Source organism: Erithacus rubecula, assembly GCF_903797595.1.
Source record: "Erithacus rubecula genome assembly, chromosome: 12".
In the NCBI taxonomy this organism is placed as follows: Eukaryota; Metazoa; Chordata; class Aves; order Passeriformes; family Muscicapidae; genus Erithacus; species Erithacus rubecula.
This window is the reverse complement of record NC_136664.1, coordinates 5,502,784-5,528,312: the sequence shown is the minus strand read 5'-3', so window position 1 is coordinate 5,528,312 and position 25,529 is coordinate 5,502,784. Positions and strand designations below refer to the sequence as shown.

The following is a 25,529-nucleotide window of genomic DNA, read 5'->3' as shown; positions in this document are numbered from 1 at the left end:
GCTTCTTGCCCTCTCCCCAGCTGTGCTGGCACTGTGCTTTTAGTCTGTGCCAGGGAATAGTCCATTGCCCATGCCAGGGTGCTTGCCCCAACCATGTGGCCTCCATCTGCAGGTTTCTGTTGGGACAATTCAGAGAAACCCACTCTTCCTGTTCAAATATAAGTTCACTTGGTATTTAAATTAAAAAAAAAAATTAAAACATTTAAAATTAAAAAAAAAAAAAAGGAAAGGAAAAACAGAGATATCAAGAAAAAATTTAAAATCCCTTCTGATCCACAAAAACCTCTAATGGATCCACTCAATTTCTTAAAGCATTATCAGGCATTATGAGAAATGGTTTTTACAGAACAAAATTCCACTGGAAAGCCTCATGTCTCTGCAGCACCAGCCCTGTCTCTGCCTGCAGCAGACAAATGCTCTCACATGGCAGCAGTGACAACTGCCATGGGGAGACCTGATCCAAGATCCATGGGCAGGTTTGGCACCGATCCCGACTGCACTTTACATGATAGGTCTTAATTGGAGTGCCCAGGTTAATTTTGCACAAGAGGTTTAAAAAACCCAAACAAACCAAATCCATCTATCAGGCTGTGTTGCAGGTCGGAGTGCCTGGGTATATGGTCAAGGATTTCTGTGATGCAAAGGGACATTTTGAGGTGCTGCTTTTAAACCTGGCTCAGCTGTTCTGGTGTCAAACACCACCTGGGCAGCCCTGTCACCAATCCAGGCATTTACCAAAAAGGGGTAAAACACCCCAGCTTGCAGCTGTGATTAGGATTCTCTTTTTCTTTTCTTTTGCTCTTAGAGGGAAGAAAAAGAAAAAGGTGCTCATTGAAATGGTTTGCAAATAAGTGTCCAAGTGCCTTCAGCAGGGCAGGTGACCCTGCTGCTTTCACCAACACCAGGCGCAGCTTCAAAGCACTGCAAAAAACTACAACAGAAACTACAATAAAAGATAAAATACCTCTCTGAGTATTTACATAATTTTGCTTATTTTCCCTCTCTGAGTTTAATTTTTTTTTTTTTTTTTTACTTGCAGCAACAAGGAGCTGCCACGACGGTGTACTGCGGCACGGCGGCGGAGCTGGAGGGGCTGGGGGGGATGTACTTCAACAACTGCTGCCGCTGCCTGCCCTCGCAGCAGGCACAGGGAGAAGCCACAGCCACAGCCCTCTGGGAGCTGAGCCACAGGCTGATCCAAGAACGAGTTGGCAGCCAGGCCAAATAGCAGGGAGCTCCTGGAAGGATCAAAACACACGGGTGTGCGCGCGCTCGGAAACTGCCAACGCTGGAACCTGTCCAATCTTATCATCTAGAGGGTTTCCATGTACCTCAGATACAGATTAACCAGTGTTAAATGAAATAATAGCAGTCACAACATAGTGAAAAATGTTAAGTACTAATGGGAGGTGGGGAATACTGTGGGTTAAAGGGACAATGCGGCTTCCTGGGGCTTAGTTAGTCTCGGTTCTCTTTCATTTGATTACAGCCTGTTCAAAGTGTAACCCAAGGAGGCATCTTTTGTCTTATTTTAAAAAAGCAATTCTGCAAATAATTTCTGTTGTTTTGATTAATGGGTAGGTATGTAGCTCAATATGGGATTTCCTCCTTATTTTGATAATTACTGTCTGTGAGGCTTTAGGTATTGATTGGGAGATGGTAGTTGTGTTGATTCTTTTTCCCTACAAGGATTTTATTGGGTGTGGCAAATCAAAAGATTATTGAGGAAAGAAATATTTTCTGCCCTTGGCTATTGGCTGCAAATACATCTGCGCTGTCTAGAAAAAGAAGGTGCAGGAAGACATCTGAACAGTAATGGTAAAGTCACAGCTAATTAAATATTTCTGTAGGTTTTTTTTTTTCTTAAAAGATTACAATAAAAGATATGTTGTAAACCATTCCCTAAGTACTGTCGAGTTAGCAAAGATGATGATGTCTCCTTAAGAACACACAGAGTGTAATCAGGGGTTTAAATGGTATTTCCATCCATTTCTCGGTTCACACTTTTAAGGAGTTTTTTTTTTTCCTTGAAAGTTCACAGTTTCTTACGTCTCCTGATACTGTATCCCATTCCAAATCTGTCTTTTCTTTCCATTTAAATTCAATAAAACAACATGCTTGCTTGAATATTGTCACCTGAAGAGAAAGTTTGTCTCATTTCTGCAAATGTCTTAGTTCCATTTTTTTAGAAAAGAAAACTTGAGGAAAAATAAAGAGCTTCTTGTTGATGCCAAGAAAACGCCGTTTTTTTCTTGTTTCTTTCTGAGTTCATTTTTTGTATTTTGTGCTTTGTAGCTGTCTTCATGCCAGAAGGTTGTTCTAAGCCATCCTCAGTCCAGCATCATATTTTCTGTAGACAGAATATAAACAAATAAATAGAAGGACACATTGTTAATAGAAGTTTATTTGATCCCCTTATTATTTCTGCTTTATTGTTAGCAGTCTGCCTCCCATGATTTTTCTTGTCTGCAATCATAGTACATTGGATTAGTTGTTAAACAGGAGCTAAAGTCAAGGCTTCTACCCAACTGCAGCCTCAGCTGCTCCTTCCTTGTCTGCTTCCTTACCTGATGCCACAGTCTTTCCTAAAGCAGCTGTAAAGAATATGTGGCCTTTTTTTATCCCTGCTGTGCCACCTCTGTAGCAACAGCTTCAGGAGACAACAAATCCTGCCCACTCATCTTCCCTGACTCTCTGCAGCCCCTTCCCCAAGGGCAGCACATCCTGCATTGAAACACCTGGTGGAGTAAAGAAATAAAAGGGGCTATTCCAGAAAATACAACACCTCTTTTCAGCCTTTTGGAGAGTTAAAAAAAAGGTCTTTCTTGTCTCTTAGAAGTTTTCTCCAGTCTGCTACACAGACCAGATGCTGGTGTAGTGCAGTGTCTGAAAATTCATGGCCTGGGTTGAAGGCTTGGCAAGTTGAGGTGATGGTTACAGCCAAATTCCTTGTATTGCCTAGAGTTTAACTGGGGAGAAAAAGTGATTAACTCCTGTCACCTGTGCACCAGCCCTCACACACACATTATTTCTCCCTTTCCCAGCCAGGCAGAGTTTCTCTGGTTCCACACAGGCAGTGTGTGACCAGAGCTTTGCACTGGAGCTTGGCATTGCTGGGTTCAGAAGAGGCACTAATTAAGTGAAGCTGGGAGCTCTGCTCTCCCCTGAAGGCATTGCCTCCATTTAGGCAAACATTAATAACCTATAATGAACCCCCTGTCATTCCTTATTGCTGAAATATTGCTCGCTTCTATGATAATTCAGTTCTCAGGGATAGTGCCTGCCTTCCTTCAAAGGATGTCTGTGTGCTTTTCCTCTGTACCCCACTCTCTGTTACAAGGTAAGACCACTTTTAATGTTAGCATAGTTTTAGTTTTGCTCTAGTATCAGGTAAGCTATCCCCTAACTTCACTGAGTTGATTGGGTTCCTCTGGTTCTTATTTCTGTTTATTATTTATTGACACCAGTGTATTGTCCTGTCTAGAATTTCACTGTCATAATTTTCTCCAATGCAGATAACATTACTCGCTCCCTGTTTCTGTCTTCCTTACTTTTTGTTTCACTTTATCATTCTTTTTTTTTCCCCTCTCCTTCATTATTTTCTCTCTCCATTTTCCTTCTTACACTCTCTGTTCCCCTCTTTGTCTCTCACTCTCATGTGTTGAGATAGCCAGTATAAAAAAAAAGCTTTTTCCAAATAAAAAAACAAGACACCAAGCTATAGAGTCCTCGCTTCTATTAGAAACACTTGTGAAAATAATTTTTCTTGCAATCTCCATTTGGTTTCAGCACAGGAGGGATGTGCAGGGAACATTAAAAAAGGAAAAGCAATTGAAAAGAAACAGACTCCAAACCCTCCATTTTAATATCCTAGATGTGCCTAAGTCATTGGCTTTCAAATATATTTTGGTGTAAAATTTGGCACATTTACAGCCAGTCAGATTTATTTATTTGACTGGCTTACATTTTTCCGGTTGATTTACCTGAGGCAATGTCTGTGTGAATTACTCCACAATGCATTGACTCCAGTGTTCATTAAAGGTAGTTAAGTGATCCTGTGTCTAATATTAAAGCAAACCCCATTAACCTTAACTAGTATCATATCAGCAAAACAAAAAGAACTGAATAAAGCAAAATAGATCGGGTATTTATAGTTCTTGGAAAAGATCCAGCAAATTCACATCAAGCTCCTAATAGTCCTAATAAGCACTTGCTAGTTATCCCCATGAAAAAGGAGGAGCTGTGTCTGATGCAGGGCTCAGTCCCACAGGGTTTTTGGGAAGGGAGGTGCTGGCAGGCAATGCCGTGGAGCATTTCCCACCCACACCCTGCAGGGCGTTGTCCAAGCCTTTCCCCCCTGCTTTCCTTCCAAAGTCAACATTTCCCATTTTAATCGTGATTTTTTTGACCCTGTATTGGTGCCCTGTATCTTCAAGGCTCTGTAGGTGAGTGAGCAAAGTCCCTTGCTGGAGGTTTTAGGGGAATGGAGGTGCCTTTTCAGTCAGTGTCAGCTTCCACTGCTGCTCATTGCTCTGCCCAGTCACTGACTGCTGGGACCTCTGCTTGCCAAAGCAGGTAGAGGTGAACCAGCAGAAACCCATGCCAAATCTTGACTTCTTTTATTTTTCCTTCCTGATTTTTCTTTTGACATCTGGGAGACAGATCCCAGATATTCTCAGACCAGGTAGGGCTTTTTATTAGAGAAGTCTTTCCAGCAACACTGCAATAATTTGACTTATACCAAGGTTGAATAACTCCTTGTCAGGTGTTAAGCTCATGACCTTTCAAGCCAAACACACTTATACTAACCAGTTTACCATTGGAATGATCAATATCTTGTAAGTGAGAAAGTCTAGACAGATCTTATTTTGTCCTTTGGTATCACTTGTGGCTTTAGAATTGATCATTATATGTGGCTGGGGAAAAATTGCCTATACATTTCATGCTCTGTATTTATCTTGACAAGGTTCTCTAGGATTATATTTTCATAATCTGAATGGCAGTGGAACAGCTGCTCAGACTGTGCAAGCTCTTCTTACTAGGCTGAATTTAAGCTATGGTAATTACTCTTTCTCCTTATGTATTTCTTTTTTAAACAAGCGTGTACTATACATTAAAATGTATGGTTGGGGCGGCAGGGGGCATGCTGAGAGGCTTGGAAAATGCTGCTAAAGTGTATTTCCTTCCACACAGTGGCTTTGTATTTTATTCAAATATAAGAGAATGTCTGAGCACGAGTGGGCTCTGAAGCAGGGTCCCAGCCTACGGAAGGAAAATGTTGTTTTATTAACAAATCTTAGAGTCGAGATTCCCTGGGACTGGAGGCAGTTTAGGAAAGCTGGAACAGCCAATAGTAACACCCAGTAGTAAATGCATGACTGACTGAAGCCTTCCACTGGTCCCTTTGCAAGGAGAGTCCTTGGTGAAACCAGGGAAGCAGCTGAAGCATCACCAGGGCCACAGGGATGGGCACAGGCTGATGCCAGGTTTGGGATCTGCCTGGGTGACACAGTGATGGAAGCACTGAAACACAGCAGACTGATGGGTGGCTTTTTGTTGGTGCTTATACTGTGGGAGAGAGGAATTGGGAAAATAGAGAGGTACCTTGGAGAAAAAGAATGTGCTGCTTTTCTCTTGAGTTTTTTAATTTTTTTTCCCCTACACTGCTAACTGTGTTATTTACTAGATGCCTTTTCTGGGCTGTGCTTTTTCTTCTCTCCCCCACCTCTGTTGCATTTGCAGAGTACTTTCCAAGGGGTGTTTTGTGAATTAGCTTCATGCTTTAAAAGAGAAGATTGCTCTGGCAGAGAACAGCATAGTTGTAAAAGTGTCAAGGTGTTATGAATGTCCTGATGATAGAGCCCAGTTGTTATCTGCTGGGTAGTGAGGGAGGATAGCTAATGATGTGCAGCATGTAAACCGTTTGTTGCTCTAATCCATCTGTGTGGAGAGGAGTGAAAAAGAGGGGCGAAATCCTGGGAAAATTACTTGGACAGCTGGAGATAAAGTGTGTAGTGATGGAGTCATCCAGAGGTAGCTGTCAACATGAGCTGTGTTTGCATATAATCCAAGCAATGCACAATGATTCCTTTTGGTACTGTTTTTTTAATGGGGGTTCATGTGTCTGTGCACAGACCTTAATTACTATCCAGTATCTCTTACCAACTGGGCTCCAGTTTTAAGTGAGGAATGTGATTTTAATCAATTCGTGGCTGGGTGGTGGAGAGAAGTACTACAAACAGACCAAAGCAAGACATATGGATCCCTTTGGAGGACCTGAATTAAATGAGAAGCAGTCATTTTATTAATTCTGCTGTGTTTTATAGACCTTTTATATGGAACATTACCCATACAACTTCACTAGCTAATTAAAAAGGGCTCTTATCAATTTGCTGGGCAGTTGCTTATGCAGGGGGGAAAAAGAAAAAAAAGAGGAAGAAATAATATTTTTTTTTGAGTCCCAGAAAATCACAAACCTTAAAGGGGTACAGAACAGATCACCAAATGCCTGGTAAGACTATTTGGACTGCTTATCTTCACTCTTCAAAAAGAACAGTTGTAAAACCTGAAAATTACACAACACTTTGAGACTGATCTGCACCGTGCATGTTCATGTGGAAACCTTACACAGGTCTGGTGCAGTGCCTGCAGATATGAGCACAAGCTAAATTGGGGGCTTTGTACACTGGATTTCTATGATCCCTCCTGGCAAAGAAGGCACCCTTTTCCTTGGTCTGGCATTAGCCTTTAGCAGCACCAGTTTTGAGCAGCTCTGTAATGTGCTTAGCCAGACTGAGGAGTGATGCTGGTGGGTGTGGAACGTGTAAGCTTTGTGCAAAAGAAGGAGAGAGAGAAGCAAGTGCATGGGAGCCACTCTGGTTCTGGCTGATCACCACATCAGCATGGAAATGATGGCTTTAAAATGGACTTTGCCTTCTGCAGGCAGCCTGAGGAAGGGCAGGACACACGGGCGAAGGTTATGGGAATGGGGAGCGCCTGAGTGCAGCCCTCTGCGCTGCTGCTGGCTGGGATGGGACGAGGCTGAAGCCATCCCAGCACCTGGAAAACAGCACCACAGAAAAACAATCAGTAGGGACAGAGAAAAGAAAAGTCCTCTGAACCCCTCACACCTCCATAAACCCTTCCTTTACGCGGCGCATTGGATTTTACAGGCACGGCGTCTGCTGGGAGCTGTCTGCCGAGCTCGCAGGTAGCAGTGATTGAACACCAGCGTTTTTAGCATTTTGACTTAAACCCAGTGTAAGCCTGTGAGTTTGCTGCTGGCCCGGGCTGGGTCTCTGGTGGACAGCAGCCAGCCGTGCATCACAGGCTGCACAGTGCCCGGGCGGCGGCCGCGGGTCACAGCTCAAAGGGAGCCTGAAAATTCGCTTCAATGCATCCTGAATTACCTCTCATCCCAGGAAAAGCTTTACTTCTCTGCCTCTCTTTTCTCCCAGCACTGAGCCGGCGTGGCTGGAGAAGAGAGGAGAAAGGGAGCCGGTACTGAGACCATCTCAAATGTACCTGGACTACAAACAAACCGGTATTTTCCTTCCAGCAAAGCTGTTCCTTTAATCTTTATGAGCAGGAGAAATTCATGCATTACAGAGGCACAAAAAAAAAAAAAAAAAAAAAAAAAAAAAAAAGGGAAAGGCGGGTGGGAATAGTTGCATTAGAATTAAGCCCTGTTTTTTAATATGACACCTGTCAGACTTATTGTTAAAAATACGGAGAAAGGCTCCCTTCAGAAATAATAACATTGCAGCAAGGTTAGTTACACACGGTGAGTCCTGTCAAGAGCCGCAATTAGAAGTTGTTTACCGGGGAGCGGAGCAGCTCGGCAGCACCAGCGCTGTGCGGACCCTCCCGGCCGAATTTGGGCTGGCAGAAAATCCTCCCTGCCAGCCCAGCCCGAATTAGGGCTGGCAGATAATCCTCCCTGCCAGCCCAGCCCGAATTAGGGCTGGCAGATAATCCTCCCTGCTAGCCCAGCCCGAATTTGGGCTGGCAGATAATCCTCCCTGCCAGCCCAGCCCGAATTTGGGCTGGCAGATAATCCTCCTGCCAGCCCAGCCCGAATTTGGGCTGGCAGATAATCCTCCCTGCCAGCCCAGCCCGAATTTGGGCTGGCAGATAATCCTCCCTGCTAGCCCAGCCCGAATTTGGGCTGGCAAATAATCCTCCCTGCCAGCCCAGCCCGAATTTGGGCTGGCAGATAATCCTCCCTGCTAGCCCAGCCCGAATTTGGGCTGGCAAATAATCCTCCCTGCCAGCCCAGCCCGAATTTGGGCTGGCAGATAATCCTCCTGCCAGCCCAGCCCGAATTTGGGCTGGCAGATAATCCTCCCTGCCAGCCCAGCCCGAATTTGGGCTGGCAGATAATCCTCCCTGCCAGCCCAGCCCGAATTTGGGCTGGCAGATAATCCTCCCTGCCAGCCCAGCCCGAATTTGGGCTGGCAGATAATCCTCCCTGCCAGCCCGCAGCGGGACGGGAGATCCTCCCCGCAGTCTCATCTCTCCCGAGTGACACCATCACCCCGCCAGGGATGAAGCGCTGCTTTGCTGGTGTCACCAGGTTGGGCTGGCGAGCAATTAAAGGGTCAGTTTAGGGCGGGGGGTGAAGGGCAGGGGAGCGGCGATGTCTGGCGAGGAGAGCCCGATGAACAGGAGCTGTCACGGAGCCCTGCCCTGCAGGGGCCACCCTTTCTGTCGCCTGGCCATTTAAATCCATTGCTTGCCACCCCCAGAAATCCGCTCTGCCAGCGGCACCGGCACCGCGCTCAGACCCAGACCGCAGAATTAATTCCATTTATGCCTTCAGCCACATTTCAGAGTAAGGCTCTGGAGACACGGGAGAAATTAATTTATTAAAAAGCAATAGCTTGATAATGCACATGATGATAGAATAAATGAATCTGTTCAATATCTTATAAAACAGTTGGCAATCACATAATAGAGCATTCATTGTCAATTTAGTAGCTTGTCTCATTATACTCTGCAAATAGTAGTAAAATGGTGTATTATTCATGAACCAACATGCTTTAATTACTTTTAGTGCACATTTATTTTTTCAAATGTAATATGAGTTAGATTCAGCCATAACTGTAACTCAGCTGATGAATCTTGAAGCAGTAACACAAACTGGAAGAGAAATTTTATGAGCACAGGAATCAGTTTCTGGGAAGTTTGTAACATTTCTATATGCTATGAAAGCAGTCCTAAAATACCAGTCTCAGATGTCCCAAATTTGGATGGTAGTTGGTAATATTTTTAAATAAGTACAAATTATTAATTGATAATACAATCAGATGTAATTCCAAGTTTCATCATTTGCTAGAATTATTGGACTTTTTGGGCTTTTTTTTCTTTTTTTTTTTTCCCTGCCATAAAGCAAACCGCTGTATCTAATAGTTTATTTGTTGACTTTGTATAGAGAAATTGTCTAGTTAACACTCCCTCCCTTCTTGGCTTCTCACACACACTTTTCACCAGCTTAATTTGCTATGAAGGTCTCACACACATGCAGCCAAGGTCAGTGAAAGTCCACTGCTCATTTCAATTAAAATGTTTGCAAGGATTTATACATAATAAACTGATCTTCCCTATTATAATAGGTTTCCTTAAGTCAGTCTTGCTGCTACTAAGTATAATGTTGCAGCACACTGTTGATTTCTATGTACATAGAAAAAAGAGCACAGTAAAATAAGATGACTTGAAAATGCAATTAAAATGTAAATCTTTTCACCCATTAACATTTAGGGTCCATTAGATTGCTTTGTATTTTACAATATTAAATGCTAAAATGTTTTGCTTTTATTCTGCAACAGTATATTCCAGTTCTATTTATAATACAAATGTAATTTAGCTCCCAATAAATCTTGGCTTTAATTGGTTATTAAGTATGTGCTACTATGTCATAAATTTAATCACAGAATTTCTTTTTTCCCCCCCTATTTATCTCCCTGGCTTTGTATTTGGGGGTTAGGAACAGGGTTTGTTGCCATCATCAGCATTTATCCCATGTGAGGATCTGCCCCAGTGATGTGAATTTGGGTCGTGTCCCTCACTCTGAGCCCTTCAGGAGGTGCTGAGGGCATGGAGGTGATGGAGTCCTGCAGGCTGGACCCACACAGGGGCTTCACTTGGCTCTGCACAAAGAGAAATGCTCTTGCAAGGGGTTTGCTGCCTCCTCAGGGACTCCTCTGCGAGTGGATGCTCTGGTGTGGGGTCTGACTATCCCAGGCAAGAGATGGAGTTGTGGCCAGTGCTGAAGCTTTGGCCCTAATAAAGGTTGTAGAGAGTATGAATCAGGGCTGAATTTCACTCTTTTGCCCTTGATGTTATATTCTGCCTTGAAAGGTGTCCAAACTATGGCTGCACCATTATGACTCTTTTCCTCAGGCCTCAGTAAGCACAATTTAGACTAGTTTTTATTGGTCACTGAGGATGAGTTTCTAAGGTTTTTTAGATTCAAGAACTGGGGTAATAGCATTGTGAGGGCATGGCCCAGTTTCCTTTGTAATCCTGATTTCAGCTCCCACTAGTAACCTGAAGCCATGACTGTTTAATCCTTAATTCCTGCCACAATTAACATCTCATATCAGGAGTACTTCTGTGTGATTTGGAAGGAAATCTGTCCCCAGCTAGGTCAGCCCTAGCTGGTCTCTTTACTAAGTGGGAAGGGATCCTCTTCAGCTCGAGTCAAACACAGTAACACCTCATTTAATGGTGCAATAGAGCAGAGAATCTGTTCACTCTGATGCAGTAGGAATCAACATCCTTGCAATTAGAGCTAGTGAGGAATGCAGGCACACAAACTCATAAGCTACTAATGAACTATTTGAGCAATTCTACAGGTATTTATATAAGGCTGCGACAGCATCCTCTGCTGAAGAGCTCTCCCCACCTCCCACGTATTCCCAAGGAAGCTTTAACTGAAGTGAAATTTCTTTATGTAAATACAGGCAATGCAGAGAGCCCCACGTGTTCTGCCATTGCCTCTGCACTCGTGGCTTTGGTTTGTGCTGCTCTGCAGCCACTTTGCTACATGTCAGTGCCCACAAAGGTCAGCCTGCTTCCCCTCACCAGCGTTTTCACACCATGAATGCATCATCACTCCATGGCATATAAACCAGAGGACAGCTTTTTTAAAACCCTTTTGCAGCACCTTTACACCACCCTGCCTGGTTCACACTTATCCTGGATTTCCCAGCTTCATTTGCACCAGTAAAGGCTGAATCCTGTCTTTTCCCCTGTTGGGTAATCTCAGAGAGCACCTCAGCTGAGTATGTCATCCCTTTCTGTGGTCACTGCAGGCAGCTTCCAGGGCAAAGCCCTCTTCACCCAGAGCCAAAGCACATCAGGCAGTGCCCACAAGTGGCAGAGGCACTGCAGGAATCCCTAAGGCAGCATTTCCCCTGCTCCAGGTCAGCAGAGCAAGGGGTAAGGACAGAGCTGTGGGTTACACCACCACCCCCCTGACCTGGTGACCAGATATTGGGAAAAACCCTCCATGAACTCTCATCTCTGCCTGCTCTGTTTGAGGCTGGCAAACCCAACCAAAAGTTGAAACAAAGGTGATGATCTATTTGTTGAAGTTCAAAAAGAGCTTAAGTGCCCAAAAACAGAGCTAAAAATGCCATTGCACAGACTGGTGCTCACACTCAAGCCCTGAAGAGGCATTTGAGGGCACCAGCCATGCTCATCCCAGAGCTGCTGCACCTCTGGAATGAGTGATGCCACAGGAGAGCTCAGCAGGGCTTAGAACATTATATAAGTCCCTCTAGGAGCTTATTATTTCACTGTGTAAATTGCACATGGGGCACTTGAAACGGGCCGACTTTAACAAACAGAGAAAATAACTACAGCAATTTGTCTTTAAAATAAATAAGTGAGTAAAAAACCCATCCATGATGATCAATTGAACTGCACTTCAAACTTTTACTGGCAAATTGGTCAGTCAGTCAGCTAAATATTTGTTTTATGTCCATGAACAAGTAGAAATTACAAAAAAATTATAAGAAATCATTTTTTTTCCAGAGCACGAGCCAGTCTTTGCCTCACTGCTCTTATTGGCTTAGTAATCCATATATTTACTGCACTTAGAATGAAATACAACAGTTCCATCTGAATAATCTGATTGCTTTTAATTTCCTAATTTTTATTTCAGTCCCTTGGTTTTCAAAACTTTTTAAATTTTTATATTAGTCCCCTGGTTTGGCACTTTACAATAGTCAAATATTTTGTCAACAGCGGATCAGTTGTTCACATGGATGCCCTTACTCCTGAATATGGAGTTAATGGCATCTTTTGTGTGGATCTATGTTCCCAGACACAGTCCATGAACATATGGATATATATGTGCAGATAAATATATGTCTACATGTATCTCCATATCACACATATGTAAAATACAGACAGAAACTCCTATACAACACCAACCATATGAAAATTAAATTTTCTGGGTTTGTTAATTGCCCTAAGTTAAGAATCAATGGCTTTAGCTTTCTAAATTTTGGAAATATGATTGGCTCTGCAAAAGACAGTAGGTGAAATAAAGAGGCAAAAATCTCCATGATGTTAGAAACTGCCACTATTGCTTTAAAATGTTGACTGAACTTACAAGAATATCTTCCAGCCCTCCTTAAAATTAGTTCTTGGCTCCTGCTATCTGTTAACATTTGATATACTTTCCCTGATGACCCTGGATGCGTCTGGAGGTCAGTGCTCCAGAGTTCCTGGCTATCTTTATTGTCCCTAACTTGCTTTCTCTCCAAGACTTTTCCTCCTTGCCAAGAAAAATATTTCTAGTTGTTGTATCTTCAGCAGTTCTCTCTATCAATGCATAACAGATGGATGGTTTTGCTGAAAAGCAGGACCAAGGGCTTTTGCTGCCTGACCACAGGCTGGGTGTGTGTGCTGAAGCCACTACAGACCAGGAGAGAAAAAAAAAAAATAAAAAGGGCTGCAGAGAATTGGAGAGCATCTTAAAACTGATCATAATAAGAGTTTGTAAGGTGTTTTAATAAAAGAACCATGCAGGTAAACATTTACACTTGAGAAACCTCTCACCCCGTGGGGTACTGAGAGTGTTTGGTTAGGTGAGTTTTTTGTTTGAGTTTTGCAGGCACTGCTGAGCCCCTTCCTCACCATTCCCAGCAGCAGTATGCCCTAAGCTCCAACAGAGCTGCTCTTGAACTTGCTTGCTCTTGAAATTTCACTCCTTGACCTATGGCTGCAATCTCATCCAGCTTCACTCCTAAAGGCTCTGGTGCCACCTCTTCTCCCTGGGGAGGGGACTCTGTCAAACAGGGCAGACCCCTGGACACCCACTGACCACCAGCTGCTGCCTCCCCTCCTCCTGCCAGTGCCTCAGAGCTGCCACTTACCTCCAAAGCCCAGCATATGCCATCAATGACCCTCTCATATTCATTGATCTTCCTGAGCACATCAACCTGTCTCTCTAAATCTGCACTCTGATTTTTCAAGTAATAGAAAGAATCCCTCTGGATAACCACATAATCATCTCCTTTTGGCTCCTGGTCAGGCTGCCTCGCTCTTTCTTGCTCTCTCTCTCTCTTTTTCTGAATGAGGAAGGTGATAAAAATGCTGCCTTCCCATTTCAGTCCTCTGCAAGGCTTCCTGGGTGCCCCACCAGACTCTCTGCTTCCAGCTCTTTGAAGATGAATGAATAATATTCCTCTGTGTTTCTATTATCTGCAAACCACCAATTAAACAGAACCAGCTACCAGAGATAAAAGTAGAGCCTTGGAAAAACCCACAGCAAAATGGACACAAGAAGCTCAGGATGTTTTCACATGTGCAAGCACTGGAAAGATGCAGAGTGGGAGGCAGGGGGCAAAGCCAGGTATCACCATCCCTGTCAGGGCTCAGACACCCCTGGCATAACTCTGTAATTGCTGTGGGACTGCCAGCTAATTATTATATAATTATATGTAGCTATTTAGATGAGGGGGAAAGATCAAATTTAGTACATTACCATAAATTCACAAATCAGGAGCTTTATTTTAAAATCTTTGACTGCATGGCCTTTCATCTTTGAACTGTTTGGTAACTTCAAGCATCATTACCCCATAATGTGCCAGAATGTGCAATTAGTGTGAGTACAATTACAAACAGTCTGATATTTGTATTGTGTTTAATACAACAGACCTGTGAATTTGTATGCTCTGAATAATAATGAAATCTAGGTTTAATTATTGATCTTTAAAAAATGAATTTAATATCTTGATACTGATGCAGCTAAATAACAAACAGTGTAAATATAACATGACATTGTAGAGCTGTTAGGCTAAAATGGGACATTATCCATCCATCTTTGCTTTTTCCATTGCACCTACCAGAGTAGCATATAAGTGATATGATTTATTTATTTTATTTGGAGTTATTTAATAATAAAAAGACTCCTGCACAAGGCTCAGCAAACCCTGCCACACCCTTAATGGAGCAGTGTGATCCCAGCCACATTAGTCCAATGCTTTCTGCAGGAATTCAGCCAAGGAGTCACCTCCCAAAATAAAACCTGGCTGAGCAGGGAGCATCCCCACAGCCCTCTCCAAACCAGATGCCTTTTGCAGCAGGGCTGGGAGATGCTCAAGAGTGGATATTTCTGGAGATGCTCAAGAGTGGATATTTCACCCCAGAACCAGTTCCCCCCCTTGCTGACCCCTCTCCTTGCCCCAGCTGCAGGGACTGGGCTGGGCACTGCAGCTCAGCACAGCAAAGGGCTCATGGGTGATCCAGATTGCAGATCCAGCCTCCAGATTTCAAAGGAGTGGGGTGCAGGACTGCAAACCATCTGCTGACACTGCAGAGCAAAGTGCTGCAGCCTGTGCTTAACCACAGCACACGAGGGTGGCTCTGACTGGGTTATTCATGTGCTGAGCACGTGGGAAGAGGCTTCTCCAGCTTACTGCCACAACATTCATCATGGTCTTGCACTGAATTTGGTGGATAGGTGGATGCCTTTATTTTTATCTCTTAGTCTAGGTATAAAATTGTCATTAACTCCTTTTTTTTTTCCCCCTTTGGTATTTTGCTGTTTGTCACAGCCAGTAAGATAACTGTACAGATAACTTCTTCTCAAGTGAAATGAAATGGAAATCTGTTGACAAAAAATCAATTTAGAAACCACCTATATATTTTTAGGCTCAGACAATGGGTATTTCCAAAGCCATGCCTTCTAAAACTCTTTAAGTGTAAAAAGAAGCAAAGAAAATAATAATACCTGGATGTGAGCTATCATCCATCAATCAGGAAAACTCACTCAGACTCAGATGCATGAGCCAAAATGAACTTCAGATGGAAATGGATGGGAGACAGGCTGTGTTGTCTGATTTGCTTGGGTTGCTTCATTATTAATCTCTTTGCTTCCATTTATTTTAATGAACATAGCCAAGAAAGTTTCATTTATGAAGACCACTTTTCTTTTTATAAGGGCTACTTTACGTGTGGTTGTCTGCACTCTATTTTGTCACAAGTGCCAAGAGCAGGGCTGCTTTCCTTAAAACTGCTCCAGTTGTATCCAAAATGTGTTGGTGCCTTGCCCTGAAGCTGGACCTTGGCCCCAGTGCAGGGTCCCTGATCACACACCCCTCTCCCAAGGAGGCTTCTCTCTAGCAGACGGTGAAAAACTCTGAGATGGAAAAGAGAAAAATTTAAAAGACCAGAGTCTATTAGAAGAGATGCTAATGGGTCTGGCCTGCATGTCTGGGATAGAGGATGAGGGAGATTTTCTCCAAATTCACTTTGTCTCTGCTCTTGCTGCTCCTCCAGCACAACCACTTTCTCCTCTTTCCTATCCTGACCCCCAAAACAAAACCCAGGCAGCTGAGTGGGTTTTCCTAAATGAGATACACCTAATTAGTAGCTAGTTGTATACTTGCTGATCACACAGATTTTCAGCTCTTTGTTTATAACCCAGCATATGCATCCGTAGAGCATTTTTACAAGTAAATGCACACATTTCATTAAAAGTACTGTCTCTGCTGCTTCCATAGCTTTGTTCTATAAAAGAGTCTTGTAGGAGAGTTGTTTATTCCCTCAGCCCAAAGGAAAAGAAAAAAAAAAAAACCACTTCCATTATGATATTAATGCAATTTCAACTAATTAATGAATGATTTTCCAGAGCTATATTTATAAATCAAACCTGTTGATGAAATCCTCGTCCCTGCCAGCTCACCTGGGTCCTGTGGTTCTCACTCTGCAGTCACACAAGCTGAATGCCCACAGAAAGGCAAGGTAAACTCTGCTCAGTCACACCATAATTCATAGCATGACCAGGATTAGACCCCTGGAGTTTTTTGTCCCAGTCTCTTACTTCAAATGCCAGAAATACTTCACTAGAGCAGCAATATTTTGAGGTCTTGCAGGGCTCTGATGCATGCAGATATCTCAGTCCAACTGCAGCTCTGTGTGTCTTCAGAGTCTGCAAAAATGGGAATACATAAACATTGCTAATGCCTCTCTGAGAGGCAGGGGGTACTTGCACTTTGTTATACGTGCCCTCAAATTTGGCAGCTCAAGTTTAGAAGTTTAGAATCTTTTCTTTCTCTTACTTGGCAGGTTCTACTACTTTCCCTTCCACAGCTGTAAAATCTGTTCAATCCCTTAAGGATAACTGCTGAAGCAACATCTAACAAATCCACACCATGTCCAGAAATAAAGACCAGACATGTGCAGGTGCAATGCCATGGCTGATCTGAATAAAGGTCCTTTAAAGGAGGCAGGTGACAGTTCCCACACTGCTGGCACCAAGTCTCTTTTTGTGAGCTCCTGTTCACCCAAGGCATCAAAAAGCCTCCCCACACAAATAGACCTGGTTATGCTTCCCCCATGACCTTGCACTCAGGGTGCTCTGCAGACAGAGCAAAAGAAAGGGGAAAACATTGTCAATTCACTACAAACCAAGTTAGGGTAAGGAAATAGCAGCAAGTTACACTTCTGTGCAGTTCTGCAATCTATGGCTATAAAATTCAGGGTAAAATGATGCTTGTAGAGACAGAGGAGTGAGTTTTTTGAACAGCAAAATCTGGAGAAAGTGCATCAGTGCAATTCATCTCAGCCCACTCATGGAGAATTATGTGGACGTGCTGATGTGCTGCCCCTCCCTTCCAGGACAACATGGGCAGGATTCCTCCTGCTGAGGAGACCCCTGGAGCCACTAAAGCCCTCATGGTGGGGACAGCCATGCCCGACCTGGGTAGGTAAGGAAAAAAAACTTGGTTCTGGGAACAGTTGCAACACAAAGGGAATAGGTGGGGCAGGGAATTTTTTGCCTTTGAGGGTGGAGGGCTCCTGTCATCTTGCTGGGATGAAAAGGAAGGAGCAGATTTATGGCTGGCTGTTGAAAGGCACAAAAGAGCTCTGGCAGGGAGAAGCAGGACAGGAGAGGTAGTCCCACAGAGATGGAGCACTGCATGCAGGGCAAAGGAGCTGGCCAACAAATGAGCAAAACAGCTAGAGGTGAAGAAAAAATGCAATTTATCACATGCTTCAGCCATTAGTTTTTCAGCTGATCATGTGGCTGTTATACCTATATGCCTGCATGGATAAAGGAGATGCTGAAGGTTTGACTAAATTCTAAATTATAAAAAAAAAAATCAAGACTTGGTCAGATTTCAATTATGGTAGATATAAACAATTTGCTGAAAGGTTTAGTTACTTTACAGCTATACAGACTGGTCTTTTTTTTTTTCTTTTTTACTACTTAACACCTCCCCACCCCCCTTTTTTTGGTTTTTGTTTTCCTGGGTGTATCATGGATTTGGCAAAGCCTTGAAGCAGAGCCCTCATCCAAGAATATCAACAGCCTGCCTAGCATACCTCACATACACTGCAGAGTCTTACAACACAAGATTTACAAGCTCCCAGAAAGGGAGAGGCTCATTTAAGAACAGGCCATTGCACACAAACATCAGAAAAAGCTGGTGGAAGAGGAGAAATAGATTGCTTTAAGTATTGCTAAGCACCATCCGTGATTATGAAGGAAGTGCCTACAAACCAGCAGCTGAAATTGCAGCTCCACCATTTGGTGCTCAGTTTTGTAGATTTTAACTGAGCATTAACAATCATTGTGTAATTGAACACCTCATTCAGTTCATTAGCTGATGGCTGTGCAGTGCTGTCAATGTGCAAAGTGCAGGCCAGGTGCTAAGTATTTTAATTATTTGTTTTCTCAGCGTTTGAACTGTTTTGATTCCTGACTGCTGAAGATGGGAGCAGTTTGCTTTGCATGGGGATGAAGAGGAGCAGCACATGTGGCCCAGACTGTCATTCCTCACTCACTGGCCAATGTGACTGGGGCTTTTTGCCCTCCTCTAACAGACTGCAACTCATGCTGGTACTGCTTGTCCCCATCTCCTGACAGTTTTCTAGTTGGGAATCCCATTTAGCAGCACTGATTTTGCAATCCCCAGCCCACAGCTGTGTCTCCTGTGGTAGGAGCTCGTGTTTATTGCACTATGACCCTGCTGGACTCTCCCACTGAGCTTTGCAGGCTGATTCACCTTGAGGAAGCTCAGAGCAGCAGTCCAGGAGGGTCAGATGCTGGGTACAAGAGAACAGCTCACCCAGCCTGTCCTGTGAGCAGCTGAGGATCTCAATGAACACAGAGAAGGTGACATTTCCCTCCTGGAAATGCCCCTGCTGCAGACTGCTGCTCCTGTCCTGTCATTCAGCTCCCACATACACCTGTGAGTGGGAAGGTGTGAAATCTCTGCCCTGCTCTTCTCCACACCTGCTTGCTACAGATCAGAGCTTCAAAGGCTTCAGCTGTAGGAAACTGATGTTTGACTCATTTTTGAGGCCCTGATTGTCAGAGCTGGAAACTCCTCTGGGTCCTGTCCCCACTGTGTGGCTCACCCAGCACCTCAGAACACCTCAGATCCCTGCCAGGTCAGCCTGGTGTTACCTGATGACCACTCACCTTTGCAGGGAGCACCCAAAATATGCAGATCTTGGAGTTTTCCTCTATGGCTTTTTTAAACTTAGGTGCTGACCCACAGAGTGCTAATTAGCTAAGTTCAAAACCAAGCTTAAAAAATGATAATGAGTTTACTGATTATCTGGTATGAAAATAAGGTCAGTCAAAAATATATCAGTGCTTTAATTGAGCTTCACTGAACGAGATAGAGTGATTGTTAATGACTCCTGGTTTTGCTAACCCTCCCTTCTGTGGCCTGTTACTTCAAGGCAGGGACTGTCCCTGTTTGTCACACTGATGTAAATGGCCTGAGCAAGACAAGCACCTGCTCACCTAAAAAGCTCTGCAGGATACAGGGAAGGTAAAATGAATGTTGCTAGTGCCTATGGACACACCTGCTCCTTATTTTAGGCAAATTATTGTCAGTCAGCAGTGTGTCTTTGATTTTGTAGCTTCTGCACCCTGGTTTACTTTGCATACACAATGTCTTGTGCCACGTGGCTTATTTGTATTTTTTGTCCAGGCTGCAACAGCATTGTCCAACTGATATTTGGGCAGGCAGATTTAAGACCAGGGTAACTGCAAGATGAATCAGACTTACAGTTCAGCCAGGCTGGCTCTGGTTTTCTGACTGGCCACATGCAAGTCCTTGGAGGATGTGGAAGGAGAAGAGATGAGGAACAGTGCTTTTCCTCAAAAGGATGAGCATCAAAAAAAATTCATCTAATATCCTCAGTGGATTGCATGTATTCATATTTGAATTTCTATATACTTCTGACTTTCATGACTCCCTGTGCCTAGGCACAGGTTAATTTTTTTTTTTTTACATTTTTTTTTACAGAAACCCAACATATACATCAGGAATAAACCAAATGGGTTTGGAAGTTTTGTTTTTGTTCTGCTTTCAGTTCCTCTCCTAATAACTCCATAGATCCAGTGGAAGATTGGGCAGCTCTTGGTTTGCCTCTGAGGAAGGGGCAGGATGAGAGGGAGTGGATACAAACTGAAAGAGAGCAGGTTTAGACCAGATATTAAGAGAAAATTCTTTTCTGTTAGGATGGGGAGGCCCTGGCACAGGCTGTCCAGGGAATCTGTGGCTGGATGAAGCTCTGAGTAACCTGATCTAGTGAAAGGTGTGTATATGAGGGTAGCCTATGGCTGGGGGGTTGAGATGATCTTTAAAGTCCCTTCTTAAACTATTCTATGATTCTGTGGAAAGGAGAGCTCCCTGGAGAACCAACTCTTGCCACTGCACCATCCCTGGATATTTCCAAGCTTTTGACATTTGTTCTGCCTTTTGGTGAGGGTCTCCTTCATGATGCACACCAGCAATCTGTAATTTGCCATGATGGCAAAACCCCCCTGCCCTCCCTGCAGATGGCAAGCCAGAGTCAGCTGGCTGAGACCACCAGCCTGGAGATCACTGGCTGGGAATTGACTGTAAAGGTTGACTCTGTGTGGTTTTAGGAACTGTGCCTGCTGTGGCAGATCCAGGCAGCAGGGGTATTTATTTTGGGGGTGCTGTCTCATTTTGCAGCTGTTTTCCTGCTGTGTGTGGTCATTTTCAAGAGACAATGCCCTTGTGGAGGTGGAACCTGCCAAGCCCAGCTCCCTGGCCCTGGGCCCACCAGGGACCCCCTGCCCTTTGCCACCTGCAGAGGTGATGCTGAGCTCTGAGAAATGACAGAGATGTCTCAAACTGGGCACCCAAAGTAAATGGAAACTTTTGACCTTCACTGCTCTGGGCCTCATTTCCTCATCTCTACAGGCTTCCTCCCCTTGCAGAAGGTGAAATGTGTTCAGTTGTGACTGTGGAGCCCGTGTGTGATGGGGAGAGGGCAGGGCAGGAGAGGAAACACACAGTGCAGGGAGCACTGCAGCTTCTGAAACCTTTCTGTGTCAGGTCTGTGCTGACTTGATGAGGGATAAGGATGAAAATAAAAATAAATATTGAGTGGCTACGTGTGCCCTGCATGAAATACAGAACCTGGGACTGGTGATGATGCAAACACTGACTGACCCACACAAGAAAGACAATTTACAGTCCTGCAAGAAAACAAAGCTGAGGCATTTAAGCCCTTCAGTTTCAACTCTGATATCCTTTTGAAATATTTGCATTTTACCAGTTTGGATACTCTATCATTCATATATCCTCCTGGCAGAAGACTTTGGCTTTGCAGTTCCTGCATGCAATCCACAAAGTTTTCACAATCTGTAGCTTTTTTGGTTTTTTTTTTTGAAGATAAGGTAGAGTGCTTGTACATTCTTTATAGGATGGGAGAATCCATTCTTTGGTAACTTAACCGATGGGAGAGTGGCTTCTTTATTAAAAACCTTCTTGTTTTTATTGTGAATTTGCCTGCCTTCCCTTTGTCAGCTAAACCAAAGGGTATTAGATCTCCTGGCAGCTATAATAGGTGAACATGCACAGGGTAACCTTTCCAGAGGATGGGACTGAGCTATGAAGTATTAAGTGCCTTCAAGGTCCACTAAAATCAATGGGACTGAAGAATGCCATACCCTTGAAGGGCTGAGCCCCAAGGGATGGCTTCTTCTGGGATACACTGATTCTGAAGACAGGCAAAATAAAATATTTAAAGCAGCCTGACAGGCACAGGCTAAATTCTTTTCCTTTTGTGCTGAAACATAATTTTTTTAATATGCCCTGAGCATGCTGTGAAAGCAATCTTTCTACATGCTTCCTTAGTGGGGAGTGTTTGCTCTCTGTGCTCATCAGTCACAAAATCTGTGACTGATATGGCCCCAAAGCATCAGGAAAGTTTAAGTTCTACGATGTAGCATTTTTCAAAATAAGACATAATTGTTTGTGGAAGAAGAGTCCATCAAGTATCTGAGCTGGGAAAGGGTTACTGCAGGGACATACATCAGCACTATGTACTTCACATTCTTAGTCCATTGGTTTCTACAGTTCTTGTTCACAGTAATGTGAGGCAGTTAATATGGGATCTGAACACCACTGGACTGATAAGCCTTCATACTGACTTGCAAAAGTAATTTTCAGTAATCTTTGAGGGGAAAAATTGCATTTAGTGGGGAAAAAAAGGAAAAAAAAAAAGGCTAAGCCATTCGTGCATCCTATTTTATTGAGTATGCAAGTAATAGACTATGCAGAAATTGAACTTTTGATCCATTAGGCTGTGCACAGGGACAAACTGCTGCTGAGTTACTGTCAGAAAGTTATGCTTCCAAATAGAAAAGTTTCCCAGTATTTTTCCAGAATCTCGTTTGAAAATGAGATGCCAGTATTACTGTTAAAATTCAAACTTCCATCAGGAGGGATTGGAACAATGTTCCCAATCCCAGGCTCTGCTTTCATCTATCACACTCCCACTGCCTCAATCAGTCATTCCCAAACCAACATATTTTTTTTTTTTTTGTGGGTTTTTTTTTTTTTTGGTGGTAGTTGTGCAAGGCAGGCAGTGGTAACATCCTTTCCTAAAGACACAACTATCTCTGTCTGTTTTGCTCCAATGATTGCTTCATACCCTGAGCTAGGCCAGGCAAAATAGATAATTTCCAAACCATTTTAATTTTCTTGACACAAAGATGGTTCAATTCCCAGCCAGGACTAATCACCAAATATTTCCTCTAAATCCCCAGCCATCACAAGTCCAGTACAACCACGTGTAAGTATTTGTGGCTTTTAATTGCCACAGCCTTTCACCCAGCAAGAGTTTCTCACATTTGGATGAGCATCATGGTAAGAACTTTGCTTTTGCTAGATGTGGCAAGGTCAATTTTGAAAAACAGCATCAGGAGAGAGGAAGGATCCTTGCTGGTTGTGTGTGTGTACTCAAATTAGGGATTTTAGAGAGCTTCAGCTACATTTCCCAAAGCATCACAGGCCTAGAGAGGCAGACTGATGAGGTTAATTCATAGTTCAACACTCAGCTGGTGGGTAGCTACCACCAATATATTCTCCACACCCAAGCTGGTGGGTTTTGTGGATACTTCATGTCCATCCCCATGAGCCCCAGTGACCTCACACCAGCCTCACAGCTCCAAAAGCAGCCACGAGGCTCTTTTGTGTCTCACAGCCACCAGCCCTTGGGAGGAGAGTGCTGGTGCAAAGCCCTCACCTCTCTGCACCTCTCTGCCTCCCAAATCCTGCCCAGGAGGATCCCCCCTCTCCAGCTGGTTTGGAACCTCATCCCTGAGCTGTGGCTGCAGCCCCAGGGCACTGAGGACTGCTTGTTATTATTCCTGGCACTTGTGTCTAAACCCTTCACACTCATGAGCCCAGTAGCACAACTGTAATAAGAGCAGTGCCTGAAACTCTTTAAAACCTGCCAAGGGGCAGGAGCTGGGGAGGATAGCAGGGGAAGGGGTGGCTGGCAGGACTGGAAGGGGCTTGGCAGGAAGGAGGCTGTGCTGGTAAATGGCAAGGCTTAGGGCAGGAGCATTCTGGAGGGACCATGGCTCTACAGGAGAGCAGCAGCAGAGAAATACAGAATAAGACAGGGGCCACAGCTGCTGTAGCAAACACCAACCTGAAACAGGAATGGATCTGTAGCACACAGAAAGCCCTGGCTTTGCATATTTGAAATAAGTCATTATTCAGGCTTTCCAGCTCCCAATCTCTCAGAATTCTGCTCAACGAAAAACCTTCTCATTAATCCCCCTCCTCCATCATTATGCAATATTACTTAGAGTAAGGGAAGTTTCCTTGCTCTTCTATAAATATAAATTTCTGTGGTTAGAAAATTAGAGAAATGACACGGCCGACCTTCCTAAATATGAAGAGCTTCTTTGGGGAAGCACACAAGTCATCTGCTGCAGCAGTCTCTTATCACTTTGTGGTAGGTGATTGCAAAATGCCTCTCTTACCCAGAGTCACATTGGGTTTAAATTGAGCTAGACAAGGGAACCACAAAAAGGGCTTGTGGGCAGCTGGGCTGCTAAAAGCATGGGGCCTGGCACTGGAGCACTGTTAGTTAAAATAGCAATTTGCCATGGAAAAAGGAGTGGAGTAGCCTGCAATGCCAATGTCATGTGTGGTTTTCCAAGCACGAGGCTTTGTGATGAAGATGAAGGAAACACTCAGTGACCATTTTAAACTCAGCAGCCACTCCCAGTACAGCAGGAGTTAATGCAGTGTCAGATTTTCCACTAATGCCTCTGTTTTTGCAGGGGCTGTGAAAATATGCTTGAGGCAAAAACTTGTGATTCAGCAGCTGAGCTGAAGAGTTAACTTTCCTTCTTATACGCATCCATTTTCAGAGTAGCAATTTATAATAATATTCATTCAGATCTATATATGGTTCTGCCGTGGTGATAGAGGCAGCTGAGGAGGGTGCTATGCAAAGCCTTGTGCCTGGCATTTCTGTCAGACAGAGCCCAGGCAAGAGGTTTGGGCTGGTTTAGGAAGAACTAAGCATCCTCAGGGCCAGGAACACTGTTAGCTAGGGGGAAAGAGGCCAAACATGGGTTTCTGTTCTGCTGAGATGGCAGCCTGAAAAAGGATAAAAGGATAAAAGGATAAAAACCTGCATGAGGAGTCAAGGCATGCTCTCCTTTTGCCCACCTGCCTACACCCAAGGTTTGCTGTCCTCATACATGTACAACAGGGACAAAAAATGCCTAAAGTAATTTCCCCAACAAATTTCTCTCCTGATTTGCACCTGCCTGTTTTTTCTGCTGTTGTCATACCCAACTCTAAAAGGGAACCTTTCAGGCAGAATCATGAAAATATTTTTCATAATAAACCTTTGGAGGTAAAGAGCGAGTGTTGAAATGTGAGATCACACAAAGGAGCAGCTCCTGGCCTTGCAATATCCAATTAACAGAAGATCAGTCAGCCCTGCCATCCTGAGTATAACCAGTTGAGACCCCCATAACTCAGGTGGGACAGCTGGGCAATGGGCTTGTCACTTCTCCTGGTACCCCTTGGACTGTGGAGTTACTGCTGGGCCAACTTGTCTCTGCTGTCTGGCAAATCCCTGACTCTCTGTACAGCCCATCTGGGCCACAGGTAGCCCAGGCCACCTCAAGCAGCTTGGTGCTGCTTAATATAGTTTCCTCTGTAAGATCATACTGCTTTTTACAACAGCTCCACTAATTACTGCAGCCAAGTGCCAGCAACCAGACAGATTTACAAGGACACAGTATTGCCACTCTCCTCCCTTGTCCGTGTCTTAGAAGTTGAATCTTGTGTCCTTTCCCTAAATAGCACCTTAGCCCAAGTTGTTCCACATTATCTGAGGTTATTTTCCCTCAAAATATTTTCCATACAAACTAAAATACAGTTATTTCTAACCATTTTCAGAAAAGGTTTCCTTTCTTCTTTGCTCTTTCAAGAAAATAGGCTCCTAGCAGGTATTTATCATGATAGCTAAATTAGCTGGTACCCATAATACTGCAGCACAGAAAATCACTTCATCAGCTCTACAATTTGAGCTTACTGGAGAACACTTTTAAGAAAGAATGAGAATGAAGCCCAGAATAACCATTTCTTTCCCCTTGTCCCTTCGAGGCACCAAAGTTCAAGGTGTTTTTTCCTTTCCTTGTATACCCAGAAATCTGTGATGGTGGTTAATTGAGCGCTAAAAGCCTGTGCCACTGCAGT

At 43.9% G+C, this 25,529-nt stretch overlaps 2 protein-coding genes across 2 annotated transcripts in view; one reads left to right on the top strand and one right to left on the bottom strand.

Moving 5' to 3' along the window:
* WWOX (WW domain containing oxidoreductase) overlaps positions 1 to 1,859 on the top strand; it is a 467,831-nt gene extending 465,972 nt beyond the window's left edge. The window contains exon 9 of the mRNA XM_079316330.1: positions 1,040 to 1,859. Coding sequence (XP_079172456.1) covers positions 1,040 to 1,228 — 189 coding nt within the window. The 3' untranslated portion in view covers positions 1,229 to 1,859. The remainder of the gene's footprint in view (positions 1 to 1,039) is intronic.
* Positions 1,860 to 2,243: 384 nt separating this feature from the next.
* MAF (MAF bZIP transcription factor) overlaps positions 2,244 to 25,529 on the bottom strand; it is a 184,064-nt gene continuing 160,778 nt past the window's right edge. The window contains exon 3 of the mRNA XM_079316335.1: positions 2,244 to 2,350. The gene's annotated coding sequence lies outside the window, so the exon portion shown is untranslated. The remainder of the gene's footprint in view (positions 2,351 to 25,529) is intronic.